A 21384-nucleotide genomic window follows, 5' to 3' on the forward strand; every position below is an offset into this window, starting at 1 on the left:
GGACCGAAACATAATGTCCCAGAGGTCTACTATTGATTTAGGTCAGTCGAGCATGGGGGGCCATTCAGTGGTATAAATTTCTTCATCCTTCAGGAACTGGCTGCATACTCTCGCCACATGAGGCCAGACATTGTGCACCGGGAGGAACCCAGGACCCACTGCACCAGCTTAAGGTCTGAAATAGGTGAAAGGATTTCATCCCAATACCTAAAGGCAGTCAGGATTTCATTGTCTGACCTGTAGAGGTCTGTGCGTCCCTCCCATGGATATGCTTCCCCAGACCATCACTGACCCACCACCAAAACGGTCATGCTGAATGATGTTACAGGCAACATTCTCCATGGCTTCCTCCAGACTTTTATGTCCGGCCATGTGCTGAGGGTTAACCTGCTCTCATCTGTGAAAAGCACAGGGTTCAAGTGGTGGACTTGCCAATTCTTGTGTTAAATTGTAAATGCCAGTCGAGCTCCACGGTGGCGGGCCGGGAGCACAGGGCCCACTTGAGGATGTCGGGCACCCTCATGAAGTCTGTTTCTGAATTTTGGGCTGAGGCATTCACACCAGTGGCCTGCTGGAGGTCATTTTGTAGGGCTCTGGCAGTGCTCATCCTGTTCCTCCATGCACAAAGGAGTAGATGCCGGTCCTGATGTTTTAAGGACCTTCTATGGCCCTGTCCAGCTCTCGTAGAGTTACTGGCTGTCTCCTAGAATCTCCTCCATGCTCTTGAGACTGTGCTAGGAGATGCAGCAAACCTTCTGGCAATGGCACGTATTGATGTGCCATCCTGGAGGAGTTGGACTGCCTGTGCAACCTGTAAAGCAGAGGAGAGGTGGGGAACCTTTTTTCTCTTGCGTCCTCCGACAGTCGCCGCCATCTTCATATTCGTCACAATGGGGGTATTAGACTTTGCTCCGAAGGAGTAGCTAGGCAACAGAATATGTTAACATTAAAGCTTTTAACATATCCCACCCCCAGGGGGTGGTCCCCTCAGTCAATACCCTCCTACTTCCTGCATCCATATCTCAGTTTCAATGTCTAGCTTGTCAGGAGTAGCTGGATCTCTCTATGCTGGGGCTTTTTGCCTCAGCCTTTCTCTTCTTTTTTGATTTTTTGTTTGAGTTTTTTCTCTCTCTTTATTTAGCTGTTCTTTATGTCAGCATTAGTTAGTTCTTCTGATGAAGAGGATTCGTGCGGGCTGGGTCTCGGGCTGATCCCCCTGGTCGCAGGTCGTGGGTCAGTGGCTTCCCAGCCTGCCTTCGAGCGTTCAGCCAGGTAACGCTCCTGGCACAGAGAACGACCCATCCCTGTTCGGTGCAGGGATGATTGGTGAGGTGGCTACCTCACTGGATGCTGTGCGGTTTCTTAACCCCGATTTTGTGCGTCCTGGATGCGACTCTCCCTGCCTCATGTGCAGCGGCTTGTTCGCCTGTGCGGGTTCCCCACGCCATTAAGAGGTAAGTGTATCTATGTGGGGACCTGTCTGTCGGGGGGGTGTCAGTCTGGGACTGTGTAACCTGCCTCTGTTCACACCGTTTGGCTCCCTATCGCTCTGGCTGCACGCTGTGGGCTGCAGGGGGGGGGGGGGGGGGCTGTGTGACACTGTCTGTGTCAGCCTGTGTGGGGTGTGAAGGACTGTGTGCTGTGGGGCATGTTTTGTCATGTTTGGGGCACGATGCGTGCGCTGTATGTTTTTATGTGTGGTGTTATATGCATCACAGTAGTGGGGGAGCGGCGGTTTCGGCGCCAAACGGCGCCATTTTGACTGCGCTCGCTCCGGCCGCATGTTTTCACTGCGGGCAGCCATTTTCTTGTAGCCTTCCATAGGCTTTAATAGAGCGCCCTGATTTCATCACTTCCTCTTTCCTGGGTGCACCGATTGAGGCGGCAGCAACAGCAGGGGTCTCTTCAGGTTTTATCCTTCTGTTCTTCCTATATCCATTGCCTGTGTTCAGTTTTGTCCCTGTGGGGGTCTCATTGTGCTTGTGTGTGTGTGCGGTGGGTTGCGCTTGTTAAAGGGGCAATTAACCCTTTATTCTCCGGCATAATTTTTTGGGGCAATGGATTCTCAGGAGGGCAAATTTCCTGCCACCTTGGTGGGAAGCCAGGGGACTGCTGTTTCCCCCCCAGGGGGGGATTTAGCCGAAGTGGTGGCTAACCTTGCTGCTCAGGTGCAGATGCTGGTGGCTGCTCAATCCACTAAAAGACCCAGAGTTTCTGTTTCCTCTGATTCTGAGGGTGATGGCGATGGGGCTGCTATGGCTGGGGTCTCCTTATCGGGGTCCCGTTCCTCCCTGGATCTCGTGGGGTCCGAGGTGGAGGCTGAGGTTGAGGGGGTTGATAATTCTCCCCCTGGCTCTCCTGAAGAGCTTGCAATCATGGATGAATTGGTTGCTTCTATAAAACAAACGCTGCGTTTGCAGGATGAACTGTGTCCTCCTGCTGCCCTGGCGGCTTATGGGACGCAGAAAAGACGCAAGACATCGCAGGTCTTTCCCTGCACTGATGATTTTCAGCGCGCTGTTAAGGAACAATGGCGCAATTTACGCAAGCCTTTTGCTGTGCCAAGTAGGTTTAGGCTGCGTTATCCTTTCACGCCTGCCACTGATGAACGGTGGTGTGTGCCACCCCCGGTGGATCACGCGATTGCGGTTTTGAATAAATCCACTGCGATTCCTGCAGAGGATACTCCGGTGTTCCGAGATGCCACGGATAGGAGAATGGAGTCTCTTGCCCGTCATACTTATTCTGTTACGGGTTCGATGCTGAAAGCTCTGTTTGCCTCTCATGGCAGCCCAGGCTGTCGCAAGTTGGACGCAGGTGCTTAGGCGCGTCTTAGTGGCTGATTCGGCCTCACCGGCGACATTGGATATGGTGGATCAAATCCTTCAGGGTGTCATGTATCTGTGTAATGCGGACTTGGATTTAGTGCCGCTGGCTGCACGTGTACAAAGCGTGGCGGTTTTGTCTTGCCGCCTGGTTTGGTTAAAGTGTTGGTCTGTGGACCAATCTTCGCGCAAGACCTTAGCCAATCTGCCTTATGATGGATCTCGCCTTTTTGGGGAATCCTTGGATACGTTGATAAAGGGGATCACGGGCGGTAAGAGCACTCTCTTGCCCCACTTCCCCAAGGCTAAGGGGGCTCCTGGTAAGAAACATACAAATTTTCGGCCTCCTCAGGGGTCCTTTCGTGCCTTTCGGTCGCACTACAAGGGCAAACCATTCAAGGGTCAAGGCTCCCAAAAGAAGCCGTGGTCTGGTAAACAGAAGTCCGGTCAGTCTGGACCCGCTGCCCATAACAATGCGGCCTGAAGGGGCGCCCTCATCTAGTTCTGGGGTGGGGGGACGCTTGCTCGGTTTTCTTCAACCCTGGCTGGCCCGCGTGCGGGACCGGTGGGTTCAGGAAATCGTTCGATCTGGCTACAAGATCGAGTTTCTCTCTCGGCCGGAGAGCAGATTCTTTCCCTCAAATCTTCAACTGTCTCCGGAGCGTTTGCGGGATCTGCACCTAGCGGTGCGGGACCTGAGGGCTCAGGGAGTGGTGGTTCCGGTGCCTCATCGGGACAGATTTCGGGGGTTTTATTCAAATCTGTTCACCGTGCCCAGCAAGGAGGGCAAGGTTCGTCCAATTCTGGACTTGAAGGCTCTGAACCGCTTTGTGCGGGTTCGCAAGTTCCGCATGGAATCCCTGCGGTCAGTGGTGGCTGCCCGGGTTCCGGGGGAATTCATGGCCTCCATCGATTTGAAGGATGCGTACCTTTTACATCCCGATTTTCGAGGGTCACCAGAGGTACCTTCGATTCGCCATTGCGGAGGATCATTACCAATTCGTGGCGTTACCTTTTGGTCTCGCCTCAGCTCCACGGGTTTTCACCAAGGTGCTTGCACCCGTTCTGGCTTTGTTGAGAGCCCAGGGCATCTCTGTCCTGGGGTATCTGGACGACATTCTGGTTCGGTCTGCGACCAGCCAGGGTCTGGAAAAGGACCTGTCCGTCACGATGCAAACTCTGCAGGAGTTTGGTTGGACGATAAATTTTGCAAAGTCGATGCTGAGTCCGTCGGTTCGTCTTCCCTACCTGGGAATGATCCTGGACTCGGTCCAGGCGAAGGTCTTCCTGCCGGAAGACAAACTCAGGACTCTTCAGGAGGAAGTCAGGTCCCTCAGGGACGTTCCGCACTCGTCTCTGCAGACGAGCATGAGATGTCTGGGATTGATGGTCTCGGCCTTCGAGGCGATTCCCTTCGCCCAGTTTCACACGCGGGGTCTCCAAGCGGAGATCCTGTCCAGGTGGGACGGGCGACCTCAATCTCTGGATCTTCAGATCTCGTTGAGCCATCGCACCAGAAGGGATCTTCTGTGGTGGCTCCAGTCCCCGATGGTGTCAGGGGGCAAGTCCTTTCGTCCTCTCTCGTGGATAGTGATCACCACGGATGCCAGCCTGTCGGGCTGGGGTGGCGTTCTGGGCGTTCTGTCCGCCCAGGGAACTTGGTCGGAGGGGGAGTCCTCCCTTCCGATCAACATTCTGGAATTGCGTGCGATAAATCTCTGCCTTCGTCGCTGGACGGACAGGCTGCAGGGCTGTCCGGTTCGGGTGCAGACGGACAATGCCACAGCGGTGGCCTACATCAACCACCAAGGGGGCACCAGGAGTGCCCGAGCGGCTCAGGAAGTGGCCGACATTCTGTCTTTGGCCGAGACTCATGTCCCGGCGATAACGGCAGTTCACATTCCGGGGGTGGAGAACTGGCAGGCGGACTATCTGAGTCGCCAGACCCTGGATCAGGGGGAATGGTCTCTCCACCCAGCTGTCTTCCAGATGTTGTGCGCGAAGTGGGGTCTTCCAGATGTGGACCTGTTCGCGTCTAGTCTGAACAGCAAGGTGAGAAGGTTCGTGGCAAGGACGCGCGACCCTCGGGCAGACGCGTCAGACGCGTTGGTGGTCCCGTGGCATCAGTACAGACTGATGTATGCGTTTCCACCGATTCAATTGCTGTCCAGGTTCCTTCGCAGGTTGCAATCGGAACGCAGCACGGTGATTCTTGTGGCGCCGGGCTGGCCTCGCCGGTCCTGGTACGCAGACCTCGTGAATCTGGCGGTCGACGCCCCATGGCGTCTACCTCTTCGAGAAGATCTCCTGTCTCAAGGGCCGATATTCCATCCTGCTTTACAGTCGCTGGCTTTGACGGCCTGGCTGTTGAGACCGAGGTCCTGAAGGCTAGGGGTCTCTCACCTGAGGTCATTCGCACTTTGATCAACGCGAGGAAGCCTTCCTCAGGGAAGGTCTATTACCGTACTTGGAAGGCCTATTTTGCCTGGTGTGAGTCCAAGGGCCAGTTGGTTATTTATAAAATCATTCGGGGGGCCGTACAAAATTATCAACTTAAAAATGTGCCTGTTATATTTGGTCAAACATTTAATTAACTCACCCGTAATGTGATGGCTGCAACTGCTTCTCTTTGGTGAGGTGTGTGATGTTAGCTGGTATTGATGATGATGCTACTCGCAACTGGTTTTCCAGGTTTGCATCGGTCATTCTGGAGCGCAGTCGACTCTTTGTGGTGGTAAGTTTTGAAAAGAACTGCTGGCGGGTACTGCTGGCTCAGGCTGGTACTGCTGGCTTGTACTGTGCTGTGGGTACTGCTTTGGGTACTGCTGGCTGGTACTGCTGTGGGTACTACTGGCTCAGGCTGGCACTGCTGGCTCAGGCTGGTACTGTGCTGTAGGTACTGCTGGCGCAGGCTGGTACTGTGCTGTGGGTACTACTGGCTCAGGCTGGTACTGCTGTGGGTACTACTGGCTCAGGCTGGTACTGCTGTGGGTACTACTGGCTTAGGCTGGTACTGCTGTGGGTACTGCTGGCTCAGGCTGGTACTGCTGTGGGTACTGCTGGCTCAGGCTGGTACTGTGCTGTAGGTACTGCTGGCTCAGGCTGGTACTGTGCTGTAGGTACTGCTGGCTGGTACTGTTGTGGGTACTGCTGTCTCTGGCTGGTACTGCTGGTTCTGCTGTGGGTATTGCTGGCTCTGGCTAGTACTATTGTGAGTACTGCTGGCTCTGGCTGGTACTATTGTGAGTACTGCTGGCTCTGGCCGGTACTATTGTGAGTACTGCTGGCTCTGGCCGGTACTATTGTGAGTACTGCTGGCTCTGGCCGGTACTATTGTGAGTACTGCTGGCTCTGGCCGGTACTATTGTGAGTACTGCTGGCTCTGGCCGGTACTATTGTGAGTACTGCTGGCTCTGGCTGGTACTGCTGTGGGTACTGCTGGCTCTGGCTGGTACTGCTGTGGGTACTGCTGGTACTGCTGTGGGTACTGCTGGCTCTGGCTGGTACTGCTGTGGGTATGGCTGGTACTGCTGTGGGTACTGCTGGCTCTGGCTGGTACTGCTGTGGGTATGGCTGGTACTGCTGTGGGTACTGCTGGCTCTGGCTGGTACCGCTGTGTGTGCTACTGGAGGCAAATGCTGGCTAGGAGAAGTGTAGAAGCGCCAAGCTGGAGGAAGAGGCAATGTTTCCTGTATTGATCACAGGTGGAGTGCATTTGATATCACTCCGCCTGTGACTCACTCACTGTCAGTACAGAGCCGGTATACAGGAAGCATTTGGCTCCGTCCTGACAGATCAGCTGGGAAACCCAGAGCTGCAAAGGGGCCGGACCAGATGACTTCTTGGGCCGCAGGTTCCCCACCCCTGCTGTATAGGGTCCAGGTGGCACATAATGCTACCAGTAGTGAGAAGGACCCAAGCCAAATGAAAAACTTGTGAAAAACCAAAATGATGAGTAGGGGAAAAAAAATGTTAGTGGCCTCCACCTGTAAAACCATTCCTGTTTTGGAGGTCATCTTATTGTTGCCCATCTAATGCACCTGTTTATTTTATTAACATCAAAGCAGCTGAAACTGATTACCAACCCCCTTTGCTACCCTACTGACCAGATCAATATCCCAGGAGTTTGACTTGATGCTATACTGTGATTTGAAAAGTGTTCCTTTTAATTTTTTTGAGCAGTGTACAAGACACCTTAAAGATAAAATAAATTGTATTTTTGAGTGCATGCATATTTGGAGTTTTTTCAGACTTGCCTTTTTTATATATATTTTTTTTTCATGCGAAGCGTACATTTTAATTGCTTGCTTTTTTATTAAAAGACTTTAACCACTTGCCGACTGCCCGCTGTAGTATTAGTGGGGCAGGGCGGCTCGGCTGCGCAAAATCACGTAGTACTTCGTGCACATGGTTTAGACACAGCGGGCCGCGGGAGGAACGGCGGCGATTGCCGCTGCCCTCCCGAAATCGTCAGGGAAACTGACCGAAGACCCGCCTGCTTATGTAAACAAAGCAGGTGGACCTTCTGTCAGACAGGCAGGGAGAGATCAGGGGTTTCAGCTAAGCTGAAACCCCTGATCTCTCTGTGCCTGTCACAGAAACCCCCCCCCCCCACAGTGAGCAAGCACTTTAGGCATACATTTAACCCTTTTGATCACTGGTCCCCAAAAAGTGTCACATGTCACAGGGGTCCGATCTGTCCTCCGCAATGTCGCAGTCCTGCTAAAAATCGCTGCCATTACTAATAAAAAAAAAATACTATAAAAATATAATAAGTATCACACAATGGTGATATATATAATATATCCCCTGCGCACAAGTGAATAAACTACAATCAATGAGTCCTGTTACAGACCTATCACAGCCACTTAAAAAAATAAATCTGTGTAGAAAATACTAGAATGCAGAAATCCCATAAAGAGATTATAAAACCAGTATTAGTAGATAGTTCAAATACATGCTCCACATATGATAAAAATAATAAAGTCCTTCTAAATATCATAAAAAACGTCCATTTCCATGCAGAGTCTCTTATCAATCCTCTCCACCAATTGGGATCACCAGTGTTTTATGGGGTCACCAAACCACAAATCCTCCACCTTTGTGACGTAAATGATTTGTGGTTTGGTGACCCAATAAAAAAAATAAATGCATAAAAAGTTCAAAAATCTATCCCGTAGTTTGTAAACGCTATAACTTTTGCGCAAACCAATTAAAATACACTTTTTGGGATTTTTTTTTTTACTAAAAATATGTATCAGAATGGACTAAACTGATAAAAAAAATTACATTTTTACATTTTTTTTACTGGGAATGTTTTATAGCAAAAAGTAAAAAATATGGCCTTTTTTTCAAAATTGTCGCTCTTTTTTTGTTTATAGCACAAAATCTAAAAACCGCAGAGGTGATCAAATACCACCAAAAGAAAGCTCCATTTGTGGGGAAAAAAGAACATCAGTTGTATTAGGGTACAGCGTTTCACGACCACGCAATTTTCCATTTCAGTAACGCAGTGACGAATCGCAAATAATGGCCTGGTCATTAAGGGGGTAAAACCTTCCGCGGGTGAAGGAGTGATTCGGGAAAAAAAAACTAAATACATTTTTTCATAATATACAGTTGTCATGTGAGCCAGCTCTTTCCCAGGCCATCTGCAGGGAAACATCGGCAGGTGGAGCTTCTAGTTCTCTGCTGCCAGTCACATGTTCAACTAAAAAATCAAAATGCAAAAGAATAATACATAGTTAATATCAAATGTTTAAAATCGTCACACAAATATATTGTATTTGAATGCGCATCTTTATTTTTGTGGAAAAATTAGGTGTGCGCTATCTAAGGGGAGGTTCTGTCAATCCCAGCCTTTTTCCCGCCCCTCTAGCATGTGTCTATTGTTTGTATGTTCCATTACAAGTGCACTTTCACCCCCTTCCTGCCCAGGCCAATTTTCAGCTTTCAGCACTGTCACACTTTGAATGACAATTGCGTGGTCATGCTACACTGTACCCATATGAAATATTTATAATTTTTTTTCACACAAATAGAGCTTTATTTGGTGGTATTCACTGCTGGGTTTTTTATTTCTTACTAAAAAAGAAAAAAGACAAAATTTAAAAAAAAAAAAGTTTTTCTTATTTTCGGTCAGTAAATTTTGAAAAAGTAATTTTTCTCCTTTACTGATGTGCACGGGTGAGGTGGCACTTTTGGGCACGGGTGAGGTGGCACTTTTGGGCACGGGTGAGGTGGCACTTTTGGGCACGGGTGAGGTGGCACTTTTGGGCACGGGTGAGGTGGCACTTTTGGGCACGGATGAGGTGGCACTTTTGGGCACGGATGAGGTGGCACTTTTGGGCACGGATGAGGTGGCACTGATGAGGTACTAATATGCCGCACTGATAGGCGGCAGTGATGAGCACTGATGGGCAGCACAGATGAGCAGTCAACACTGTGGGCACTGATTGTGGCCACTGATGGTGGGCACTGTTTGAGCTTTTATGTAATCGGGGCACTGATGATCAATGTCATTACCTTTTCTATGTTCTATGATAAACGGCACTTCCTCATTTACATGTGACCGGCTGTGATTGGATACAGCCGATCACATGGGTAAAGAGCTACGTCATTGGCTCTTTACCAAGATCGGGGTCGCACCGTGTCCTAGCGGCACGGCCACGATCGCCGCACTGCGCGGGCACTCGAGATAAGCTGTTCTGGTGCGCTGTCATATGGCGGCATCCCAGAACAATAGCTGCTCCGCTCCGCCGTCATTTGATGGTGGGCAGGCGGGAAGTGGTAAATATGTAATATCCCACCTCCATTGTGGTTAGCTGTTAATGAACATGAAGGAGGAGAGAGGGAGTTGGCTGTCATTTAACATTTAACAGGATGTATATGCCCACATGTGTGACTCTATAGTTATGTGCTGCACAGATAAGATAACGTGAGAAATAAACAGCTTAGAAAGGAACTGAAGCATGCTCAGTAGACGTGGCAACGGTTGGTCTGCACAGTCTCGGGTTGCAGCAGGGACAAGGAGGGAGGGACAATGAACAGCAGGATCAACCAGGTTTTTTTGTAGAATATAGAAAACGAATCCCATAGTGAGTGAATATGAACAGCATGTAATAGCATGTACTGACCGTTTTTAATTATGTGAATTTAATGACACTTTATTCACTATGGGAGCTCTATATTTAACATCGGCTCTTTTAATGTTCCTGTGTAAAAACTGTTGTGATAAGGTAGACTTATTAGACTTTTGTTGCAGTGCGAGTCAGGAAGCACAGCTTAAGTCTGTAATAAGCTAACATGGCTGCCCTGTATACATATAAAATTCCAAACAATACTTGCATTCTTTTTTTATTTTAGCCATGAACACACATTTACACAGAGATAATCTCTGACATGTATATCTAAAAATAATAATAATCATGAAAAGGTTATACATTCCCTTTCCTCCACATCATCTGAAGCCTCGGGTCTCGGCCAAGTGACACATGGAAGGATTGACCTCTTCTGGAGTCACTGTAAAACCATAGACTTGACTGTAGCTGCAGCAGCATATGCAATCAAGCCTGTCCAGTAGAAGTAGCCTTACCTACTGCAGATGTAGCCAGGAAAAGATCAAGGTCAACGTCGCACAATGGGGATGTCGACAGCCCATTGAGAGGCTGCCGCTATCCCGCTGAACCTGAAGAGGTATTGGGATTTCTGATGCATTATATAATAGGTAAACGGGAGCACCACTTTTGGCTGTTCTCGGCATTGGGTAAGCACAGACTTGCTGCTTCTTGCTACTTTAGGGTAATAGAATAGCAGGAAAGGGAAGATGGGGAAAAAACCTTGGAAATTCTTATTTGATATTGTGTTTCCTTTTTTTTGTAGCAAATATTGGTACCCAGACAGCTGGCGCTCGGGCCCAGGTGAACCCATCAGTTATGCGTACAGTGCACCAGTACAAGTTCTCCAACTCTGTAAGAAATGCACAACCAGTGGGAGGCAGCGCACACCTCCAACAGGCACTGTAGTCTAAGTATAATTTTTGACTGTCACTTTGACATTGTACCACCATCCACAAAATTTGTGGCTGAAATTGTGCTAATCAGTCTGCCTGTCTGTGGCTAGCATCCTGTGAAAATTCCCTGCTAAGCTGAACCAGTGCATTCCAAATTCAGGCTGTGGACAGTCCTGCGAAAGAAGAAAGTTCATTCGTACCTCTCCCACTATCTACGCCACCAAATGCTTCTTCTTTGAAGAGAAAATATCTGCTAAAATTTGTTCAAAAATAGACACTTCCTGGAGTGTCAATCTTCAGGTCTCCTGCTACACTCATTGGTTCCTCCTTGTGTCTTGCAGTGGTGATGAGATTGGTGGGAGGAACTACCAAGCCCAGTAGGGGCTGAGGAGAGCGACACTCCAGGAAGTGTCTGTTTCTGAATACATTTTAGCAGACATTTTCTCTAAAATAAAGCGGCGCAGGCCGCAGTAGAGGTGATTACTCTTGCCCCCTGCAGGCACAGATTTTTGGCCAATTTAATTTTGGTCGCTAATTTAGGGAATAAATATCTTTCATAGCTAAACCTGGAAAATACATTGCTCAAAAAAAAATTAAAGGAACACTTTTAAAAACGCATCAGATCTCAATGGGGAAAAATATCATGCTGGATAATATGTTTGGAACAAAAGGATGCAACATTGTGATGGAAATGAAAGGATCAACCTACAGAGGGTTGAATTCAAAGACACTCCGAAAATCAAAGTGATTTCATTGCAGCAACTCAAAATGGTACTCAGTAGTTTGTATGGTCCCCACGTGCTTGTATACATGCCTGACAGCGTCGGGGCATGCTCCTAATGAGAGCATGGATGGTGCCCTGGGGTATTTCCTCCCAGACCTGGACCAGGGCATCACGGAGCTCCTGAACAGACTGAGGTGCAACCTGGTGGCGTCGGATGGGCCGATACTTAATGATCCAGAGGTGTTCTATTGGATTTAGGTCATGCGAGCATTGGGGCTTTTCAGTGGTATCAATTGCTGCATACTCTCACCACATGAGGCCGGGCATTGTTGTGCACCAGGAGGAACCCAGGACCCACTGCACCAGCGTAGGGTCTGAGAATGGATCCAAGGGTTTAATCTTTATGTCAGTCATGATGCCATTGTCGAGCCTGTGGGGACTTGTGTGTCCTTTCATGTATATGCCTCCCCAGACCATCACTGGCCCACCACCAAACCGGTCATGCTGAACAACGTGCCAGGCAGCATAACATTTTCCATGGCTTCTCCAGACCCTTTCACGTCTGTCACATGTTCTCAGGGTAAACCTGCTCTTATGTGGGCGCCAGTGGCAGACCTGCCAATTCTGGTTTCAGTGGCTAATGTCAGTCTAGCTCCACCGTGCTGGGCAGTGAGCACAGGGCCCACAAGGGGTTTGTCGGGCCCTCAGGCCACCCTGATGAAGTCTGTCTCTGATTGTTTGGTCAGACATTCACACCAGTGGCCTGCTGAAGGTAATTTTTTAGGGCTCTGGCAGTGCTCATCCTGTTCCTGCTTGCACAAAGGAGCAGATACCGGTCCTGCTGATGGGTTAAGGACCTTCTATAGCCCTGTCCACCTCTCCTAGAGTAACTGCCTGTCTCCTGGCCATGCTCTTTAGACTGTGCTGGGAGACGCCACAAACCTTCTGGCAATGGCACATATTGATGTGTCATCCTGGAGGAATTGGAATGCCTGTGCAACCTCCGTAGGGTCCAGGTATCGCCTCATGCTACTAGTAGTGACATTGACCCTAGCCAAAGGCAAAAACGAGTGAAAAACAGTCGGAAAAGAGGAGTAGGGGAAAAATGTGTCGGTGGTCTCTACCTGTAAAACCATTCCTGTTTTGAAGGTCCTCTTTGTTGCCCATCTAGTGCACCTGTTTCATTAACACCAAAACAGCTGAAACTGATTAACAACCCCCTTTTTTACTTACCAGATCAATATCCCAGGAGTTTTATTGACTTAATGCTATGCACTGAGAAAATGGTGTTCCTTTAAGTTTTTTGGAGCAGTGTATTATTTAGGACTAAATGTAGGATTATTGCACTGGTCCAATGGTGACTGGTTCACTTTTACTCTTCTTTTTAGAAGTGAAGGACCAGGAGTACTGCACCGGAGCTGCTGTTGGCATCGGTGGGGATCGTCCTGGTCCTTCATCCGTGTAAAGATAGACCAATATCTTTCTGCTAGTCATTTTCAAGAAGATATGCCCAAGACTAGCCTTACATATTTTCCTATGAATACCATTTAAAAATACTTTCTCTTACGTCCTCTGACAGTCGCCGCCCACTCATTCATTCTGCACGTCTAGGTATTGGCCTCTCCGCAGGAGTAAGCTAGGCAGAAGATTTTGCTACAATAATCACAAAACCTTGTATAGACACACCTACAGGGGACTGTCCTTCTGGTCAATACCCCCAGCTAGCCTCATTCCCAATTCAGTTTTCTGCTGCCTAGCTCAGGAGTAGGCTGGGTTTCCCTGGCTGGGACTTGGTGTCTCAGCATTTTTTCTTCTTTTTTCTGTTTTCTCTCTGAAAAGTGTTTTTTCTTTTTAACCACTTGCCGACCGCCCACAGTATATTTACTGCGGCAGTCAGCCCCTCACAGGCAAAGCGACGTAGTACTACGTCGCTAGCCTGTGAGGCTCTAGGGGGGCGCGCTCCCGCCCCCGCTCGTTCACGGACCCCCCCCCACGTGTGTGACCGGCGGACCCGATGTCCGCCGATCACTCGCGATCGGGTGGAGAGGGAGAAAGGCAGGCGGCTGATGTAAACAAAGCCGCCTGTCATTCTCCCCTGTGTAAGAACAGAGATCATACGGTCCTCCTATGTAGGATCGTATGTCTGTTACACAACAAGCCACATCCCTTTACAGTTAGAAGCACGCCCCTAGGGACACACTTAACCCCTGCATCACCAATAAAGTTAACCCCTTCCCTGCCAGTGTCATTTTTACAGTAACCGTGCATATGTATAGCACTGATTACTGTAGTAATGTCACTGGTAACCCCAAAAGTGTCAAAAATGTCAGTCAAGGGTCCGATCTGTCCGCCGCAATGTCACAGTCCTGCAAAAGAAATCGCAGATCGCCGCCATTACTCGTTAAAAAAAAAAAAAAATGAAAAAAATCTTTCCCTTAGTAAACGCAATAACTTGAGCAAACCAATCAAAATACGCTTTTTGCAATTTTTTTTTTTTTTTACCAAACATATGTAGCAGAAAACAAATTGACCTAAAATGTAAAAAAATTTTTGATCTTTACATTCTTTTTTGGGGGAATTTCATATAAAAAAATGTGAAAAATATTGTTTTTGCAAAATTTACGCTTTTTTTTATTTTTTTTTTATAGCGCATGATCAAAAAATCGCACAGGTTATCAAATACCACCAAAAGGACGTCAATTTCATTTGGGTACAGCGTCGCACGACCGCGCAATTGTCCGTTAGTCACGCAGTGCCGAATTGCAAAATAGGCCCTTGTCAGGAAGGGGGTAAAATCTTCCGGGGCTTAAGTGGTTAAAGATAGCTTTTTATATTTTCTCTCACCTGCGCTAGTTAGTCAGGCTTTAGAAGACTACAGCGTTTGCAGAGCTGGGCCTCGCACTGGTTATTCTAGAACCTTACGGACTCCCAGCCTGCCATCGAGCGTTAGCAGGTTAGTGGTACGCCCAGGCCTCGCAAATGACAGTGTCCCTGGCGACAGGGACGAGCCTGCGAAGTTACTATCTTCGCTGGGATGTCTCAACTGCGGTACGCCGGTGGTTTGCTAGCATCCCCTTCGGCTGACGGCACCCCCACTCAGGGTGGGAGGTTTCCTGTCTGAGCGGTGCCAAGGTTCGCTGGACTGGTGAGTACTATTACTACCCCTCTGTCTCTGGACCATGTTTGTTGGGGTGTGTATGTGGGCCCTCTTTCTGGGGATGGCAGTTCAGGTATGGGTTCTGTAATATCCCCCTCATGGCTGTAGGTGCGGCTCCTGTGTGTTCCTTCCTTGTCCCTGCGGGGGCACTATCGCGGTTTGGCCGCTATGTGGGGGGTGCGGGGGTCTCCTACTTCCCAGGGGTGCGGTGTGGGGGCCAGAGCTGGTGTTTTTAGGCAGTGTTTGGCGCGGTTTCCCGCGGCCGCCATTTTGTGTGTGGGCAGGCTGTTGGGCCTCATAGTGTGGGCAGCAGCCATTTTCTGTCATCCTCTTGGCGCTGATCGGGCACCATCTTAAGTGTGGGCATGGTGTCCTTTGTGGGCAGTGGCCATTTTCCCGGGGCTTTCTCTCCATTGACTTCTATTGGCAACCATTTTTTTGTGGCTCAGGGCTGGCTTTGCCTCTAGGGGCGTGAGGCCACTTCCTCCTTCTTCTCTTCAGCTTCTCAGCAGCGCGGGCAAGTATAGCATACTGTGGGGGGAATTTTACTGTTTTCTTTGGCCTGGAATCCTGCTAGCACTCCTTTTTCGGGATTTCTGTAACAGGGTACAGGGTCTCCATTTGTAGTGCAGGTTTGCGGTGGGGTCCACGGGAATCGCCGATTTAAAGGGCCAGCGTCATTAAATTTTTTATTGCTATTATGGAGTCCCAGGATAGCAAATTCCCCACAGACCTAGTTGGTGGTTCAGGTACTCCTGAAACCGCTTCCATAGCCTCTTTATCTGCTGCACTTGCGACTTTAGTGTCAAAAGTGGATTTGCTGATGTTTGACCGGGTTTCTCATAAACGGCCTGTGCCCTCTGTCTTCTGATTCAGAGCCTGTTTTGGTTGCCACGGACAACGTCCCCCCTGAGGGGTCCCTGACCTCTCAGTCGGATGTGGAGGAGGAGGATTCGTCCTCTGGGACAGCTCGGGACCGCGCTGCGGTGGACGTACTTATCAGCTCCGTTAAGGAGACGTTGAATTTGAACGATGAGCCCCCCCTGTCGGGTAAGCGTGTTTCCTTCGGGACCCGCACAGCCCAAAAATCGGGTCAGGTTTTTCCTTGTCCCGAGGAGTTTCAAGAAACCGTTAATGACCAATGGCGTTGTGTCAAGCATATGCTAGTGGTGCCCAAGAGATTTAAGTACCGTTATCCCTTTGCGGATTCGGTGGATTCTCGCTGGACTGTGGCTCCTAAGGTGGAACACACTGTTTCCAGATTAAGTCCACTTTAATGCCCGTGGAAGATTCCCCGGTGTTTACGGACCCGGCTGATAGGCGGGTGGAGACGCTTTCCCGCCACATGTATCTGGTGGCGGGTTCCTTGCTGAAGCCCTTGTTCGCTTCTGTAATGGTCTCTCAGGCTATTGCGGAGTGGGCCAAGGCACTTAGGCGCATTCTAATTGCTGAATCCGCCTCTTCTGCTGCGCTGGAGATGTTGGATCAAATGGCCCAGGCCGTGATGTACCTGTGTGACGCGGCCTTGGATGAGGCTCCCTTAGTCGGCTGTCGGCGGTCGGGATTGCAGTCCGCCGCGTTATTTGGTTGAAAAGCTGGTCGGCCGACCAAGCTTCGAAAAAGACAGTGTCTGACATCCCTTATGCGGGAAGTCGTCTTTTTGGGGACTCTCTGGATGAGCTGATCAAAGGGCTCACTGGGGGTAAGAGCACTCTTTTGCCCCAGGTGGCTAGGGTGAAATCGTCCCACGCCAAGCAGGGTCCTTCTTTTAAACCTAACCGGGGGTCCTTTCGTGCCTCTAGTGGCCAGAAGAAGCCTTTGGTGGGTAAGTCCAAAGCCGGCCACGCTGGCAAAGCGACTTAGTCCGCCTCGTCCTGAAGGGACGCCCTCACCAGTCTCAGGGGTGGGGGGACGTCTGCGTTGTTTTCCCGAGCCCTGGCTGTCCAAGGTTCAGGACAGGTAGGTTCAAGAACTCATTCGTCCAGGGTACAAGATCGAATTTCGGTCTCGCCCCGCAGACAGGTTCTTTCCCTCAAATCTTCATTTGACTCCTGATCATTTCCGGGATCTCAAACGGGCGGTTCAGGATCTGCTCGCCCAAGGAGTGGTCGTGCGGGTTCCACAGCAGGACAGGTTTCGGGGTTTTTACTCCAATCTGTTCACAGTGCCCAGAAAGGAGGGCAAGGTGCGTCCAATTCTGGACTTGAAGTTCCTGAACCGCTTTGTGCGGGTTCAGAAGTTCCGGATGGAGTCCCTCCGGTTGGTTGTGGCATCCCTAAATCCAGGGGATTTCTTGGCTTCCATCGATCTCAAGAATGCGTATCTACACATCCCTATCTATGAGGGTCATCAGAGGTACCTCCGCTTTGCAATCGCGGAGGAGCATTATCAGTTTGTGGCGTTGCCTTTCGGCCTCGCTTCGGCTCCAAGGGTGTTCACCAAGGTTTTGGCTCCTGTACAAGCCTTGTTAAGGGTACAATGGATTGCAATCCTCGGTTATCTGGACGATCTCCTACTAAGGTCGAGCTCCAGTGCCACCCTGTTACGCAATATGTCGGTCACGGTCCAGACGCTCCAGGATTTCAAGTGGACCATCAATTTTCAGAAGTCGGCTTTGTCCCCTTCGGTTTGTCTCCCCTACCTGGGGATGATTCTGAACTCCGCCCAGGCGAAGGTCTTTCTTCCGGAGGACAAGCTCCAGACCCTGCAGGGCGAGGTAAGGTCCCACAGGGGCAACAAGCTCTCCTCGCTTTGGACCTGCATGCGGTCCCTGGGCCTGATGGTGTCGGCTTTCGAGGCGATCCCATTCGCACAATTTCACACAAGATCTCTTCAAGCGGAGATTTTGGTCAGGTGAGACAGGCATCCTCAGTCTTTGGAAAGGAGGATTTCTCTGAGCCCCCAAGTGAGGTTGGATCTCTTGTGGTGGCTCCAGTCTCTGGCTCTGACGCGAGGCAAGTCCTTCCGGCCGTTGCTGTGGACTGTGGTCACCACGGACGCCAGCCTGTCGGGCTGGGGTGGAGTTCTGGGCAAGTTGTGTGCCCAGGGCACTTGGTCGGAGGGGGAGTCCTCCCTGCCAATAAACGTCTTGGAGCTGCGAGCAATGAGGCTCTGTTTGCTCCGTTGGTCGGCTCGGCTTCAGGGCTACCCAGTGCGTGTGCAGACGGACAACGCCACGGCACTGGCTTACATCAATCCACCAAGGGGGCACCAGGATTGCCCAGGCGACCAAGGAAGTGGCTGAGATTCTGTCCTGGGCCGAGACGCATGTTCAGGTGATTTCGGCTGTCAACATTCCGGGTGTGGAGAACTGGCAGGCGGACTATCTGAGTCGCCACACTCTGGACCAGGGGGAATGCACCCGGAGGCATCTCGTCTCCACAAAAAGGTGGAAAGGGTCATGGCTCGAACGCGCGACCCTTGGCATCGGTATGGACTGATTTATGCATTTCCCCCCGATTCAATTGTTGTCCAGGTTCCTCCGCAGGTTGGTCTCGGAATGGATGTTGGTGATTTTGGTGGCCCCAGACTGGCCGCGTCGGTCTTGGTATGCGGACATCATGCAAATGGTCGTCGAGCCTCCCTGGTGGCTTCCACTACGATACCATCTTCTGTCTCAAGGGCCGATCTTCCATCCTGCTTTACAGTCGCTGGCTTTGACGGTGTGGCTGTTGAAAGCCAAGTCTAGAGAGACAGAGGTCTCTCGTCGGCAGTCATTCCTACCTTACTCAAGGCTAGGAAGGCCTCCTCTGGTAAGCTTTATTATCGTACCTGGAAGGCGTATTTCGCTTGGTGTGAGTTGCAGGGGTTCCATCCCCGCTCCTTTTCGGTGGCGAGGGTGTTGGCTTTCCTGCAAAACAGTGTGGATCAGCGTCTGGCGCTGACCACGATTAAGGGCTAGTTGTCTGCGCTGGCCATTCTGTTTCAGCGCCCCTTGGCGTCTAATTCCTTGATCCGCACCTTTATTCAAGGGGTGCGTCATCTGGCTCCTCCAAGGAGGGCACCCTTGCCCCCTTGGGACCTGAATCCGAGAGATTCCTCTGCCTGTGCTGTCATGGAAGGTTGCCTTTCTGGTGGTGATCACGTCTGCTCGCAGAGTGTCGGAGTTGGCGGCCCTGTCTTGCCGCTCCCCCTATCTGGTTGTTCATAGGGATAAAGTGATCTTGTGACCTCATCAGTCCTTGCTTCCGAAGGTGGTTTCAGACTTCCACCTCAATGAGGACATTGTGTTGCCTTCGCTTTGTGCGAAGCCTTAGCATCCTAGGGAGTTTGCCTTGCATTCCTTGGATGTGGTCCGGGCGATCAGGGGTCTACCTGTCTACAGAATCCTTCAGGAAGTCGGATTGCCTTTTTGTCCTTCCCGAGGGACCCTGGAAGGGTACGGCTGAGTCTGCGGCAACCATTTAAAAATGGATCAGGCAGACGTTTGTGCAGGCCTATTCAATTAGGGATCAGGTTCCGCCTTTCCCTGTCAAAGCACACTCTACCAGAGCGATTAGTGCGTCTTGGGCCTTCCGCCATCAGGCGTCGGTGACTCAGGTGTGCAAGGCGGCGACCTGGTCGTCCGTGCATACCTTTACAAAGTTTTACAAACTTGAGGTGTTGGCATTGGCGGATGCCTCTTTTGGCCGCAAAGTTTTGAGTGCGGCAGTGCTTTAGGGGAGACAGGGTAGTTTTTGTCTGTCTCCTCCTGTTGGGGGTTATTTTTTGTTTGTTTTCCTGGGTTCGCTCCTGTTGAGCTTTTTTGTTGCCCAGTTTTTTGGCTCAGAAAAGATTATTTTCTCTGACCTGGGTGCTGCGTTGCCTCTTTTACGGTTGCATTTTCTCACCCCTCACATCTACGCTGCTTTATGACATCCCAGACGTGCAGAATGAATGAGTGGTGGCGACTGTCAGAGGACGCAAGAGAAAATAGAATTTTTACCGTAAAATTATTTTCTCTGCGTCCTCTGACAGTCCTCTTTAGGGGTTCATGGATCTCTGTACTGCTTGCTACCAAACTGAATTGGGAATGAGGCTAGCTGGGGGTATTGAACAGGACGACAGCCCCCTGTAGGTGTCTTTACAAGGTTTTGTGATTATTCTAACAAAATCTTCTGCCTAGCTTACTCCTGCGGAGAAGGCCAATACCCAGACATGCAGAATGAATGAGTGGGCGGCGACTGTCGGAGGACTTTTACGGTAAGTTCTTACAAAAATTATATTTTTATATATAAATTCTAATTATGTTTACTAGTACTTTAAAGCCTTTGTCCAGGGAAAGCTAAACTCCTAAAGCGGAACTAAACTGTATCTGAGTGCTACAAACTAAAAACACGGTTTAATTCCTTTTTAATATTCATGAGCAAACTCCCCCATCCATCCATGTCCCCATGTTTTATTTTGTTGAGAAATCACTTTGAAAAACACTCCCTAACATTTCTAGATGTGGCCAGCTTAAGTAGGGCAGATGGTTCATATAGCATTTACTTCCTGGAAACCATCTGCCCTTATCGCAGACAGGAGGATGTGTTTAGCTTAGAAAGCACCTCTTCCAAATGAAAGAAAAATAAAAATTGAGATGCGTTGCCTCATTTTGAAACAAGGAATCAACTGAAGAAATTAAAAAAGAAATAGAAAAAAAATATATAATATACTTTCTTATCGATTTACTAATGTTAGCAGCATAGGGATTAAAAATAGTTACTGTTGATTGAGAAAGTTTAGTTCCACATAAAATGCTCATTTATGTCTAGGGGACCAGGAAAAGCAATTTTATTTACCTAACCCCCTGACAGCTGGCACTCTCTTCTCCCTTATGCTCTGACGGTAGACTGTCTCTTGACGGCCACACATCTAATGCAGGGCTATGGGCCTGAGGACCTGAGGCCGCCAGAGTGTAGGGAAGAAAAGGCTGTGGGTGGGGATTGGTCTTGCAGCACAGAGGATCAGGTAAGTAAAACCTTATTTTTTTTCCCCCTCCTCCTTCCGGTACCTTGGATCATTACGAGCATTTAACCCTTTTACTGCAAGGGAGGAGTCTTGTTTTCCCAGGAGTTCAGCTTTAATGAAACACTAATTTTGGAAAAGGGAAGTTAGCTGTTAAATTTTGTAAAAAAAATCATTTTCATCTTTGAAATTGATAAACTACTGTGATCTGTGCCTGCTGGAAAATGCAAGGAGTCCAATTTTATATAATGTAGCCCCCACTGGTCTATAGCATTTGAGAAATAAGCTGATCTAGTGAACCTCTTAACTGTAAAATTACCTCTTACATTGTTATCAATTTTAGCTGTTATTAATATGATTCACTATGGAGTTGATTTACTAAAACGGGAGAGTGCAAAATCTGGTGCAGCTCTGCATGATAGCCAATCAGCTTCTAACTTCAGCTTGTTCAATTAGGCTTTGACAAAAAAAAAAAAAAAAAACCTGGACGCTGATTGGTTTCTATGCAGAGCTACACTAGATTTTCCACTCTCCAGTTTTAGTAAATCTTTTTTTAAATAAAAGCTGGTTATTTGTTGCATCAATGAATTGTTCCTAATTTACCATGTACAGTTGTTTTTAAGATCTTTGACTAACCAGAACAAAAGTAGTGTAAAAAGGGCCGCATTTACAGTCTCTATAAAACAAAAGTAGTGCAAATAATGGTATTAAGGAAAAAAAAAACTATTCTGAAGATGGA

The 21384-nt window shown here is 49.3% G+C and overlaps 1 protein-coding gene across 1 annotated transcript in view; it reads left to right on the forward strand.

The window, feature by feature from the left end:
* Positions 1-21384, forward strand: part of PABPC1L (poly(A) binding protein cytoplasmic 1 like) — a gene marked incomplete at its 5' end in the record, with an annotated part of 266227 nt that overhangs the window by 154796 nt on the left and 90047 nt on the right. Inside the window, one exon of the mRNA XM_082271768.1 lies at positions 10707-10840. Coding sequence (XP_082127894.1) covers positions 10707-10840 — 134 coding nt within the window. The remainder of the gene's footprint in view (positions 1-10706; positions 10841-21384) is intronic.

Source organism: Pelophylax lessonae (assembly GCF_965119305.1).
Source record: "Pelophylax lessonae genome assembly, chromosome: 11".
Classification (NCBI taxonomy): Eukaryota; Metazoa; Chordata; class Amphibia; order Anura; family Ranidae; genus Pelophylax; species Pelophylax lessonae.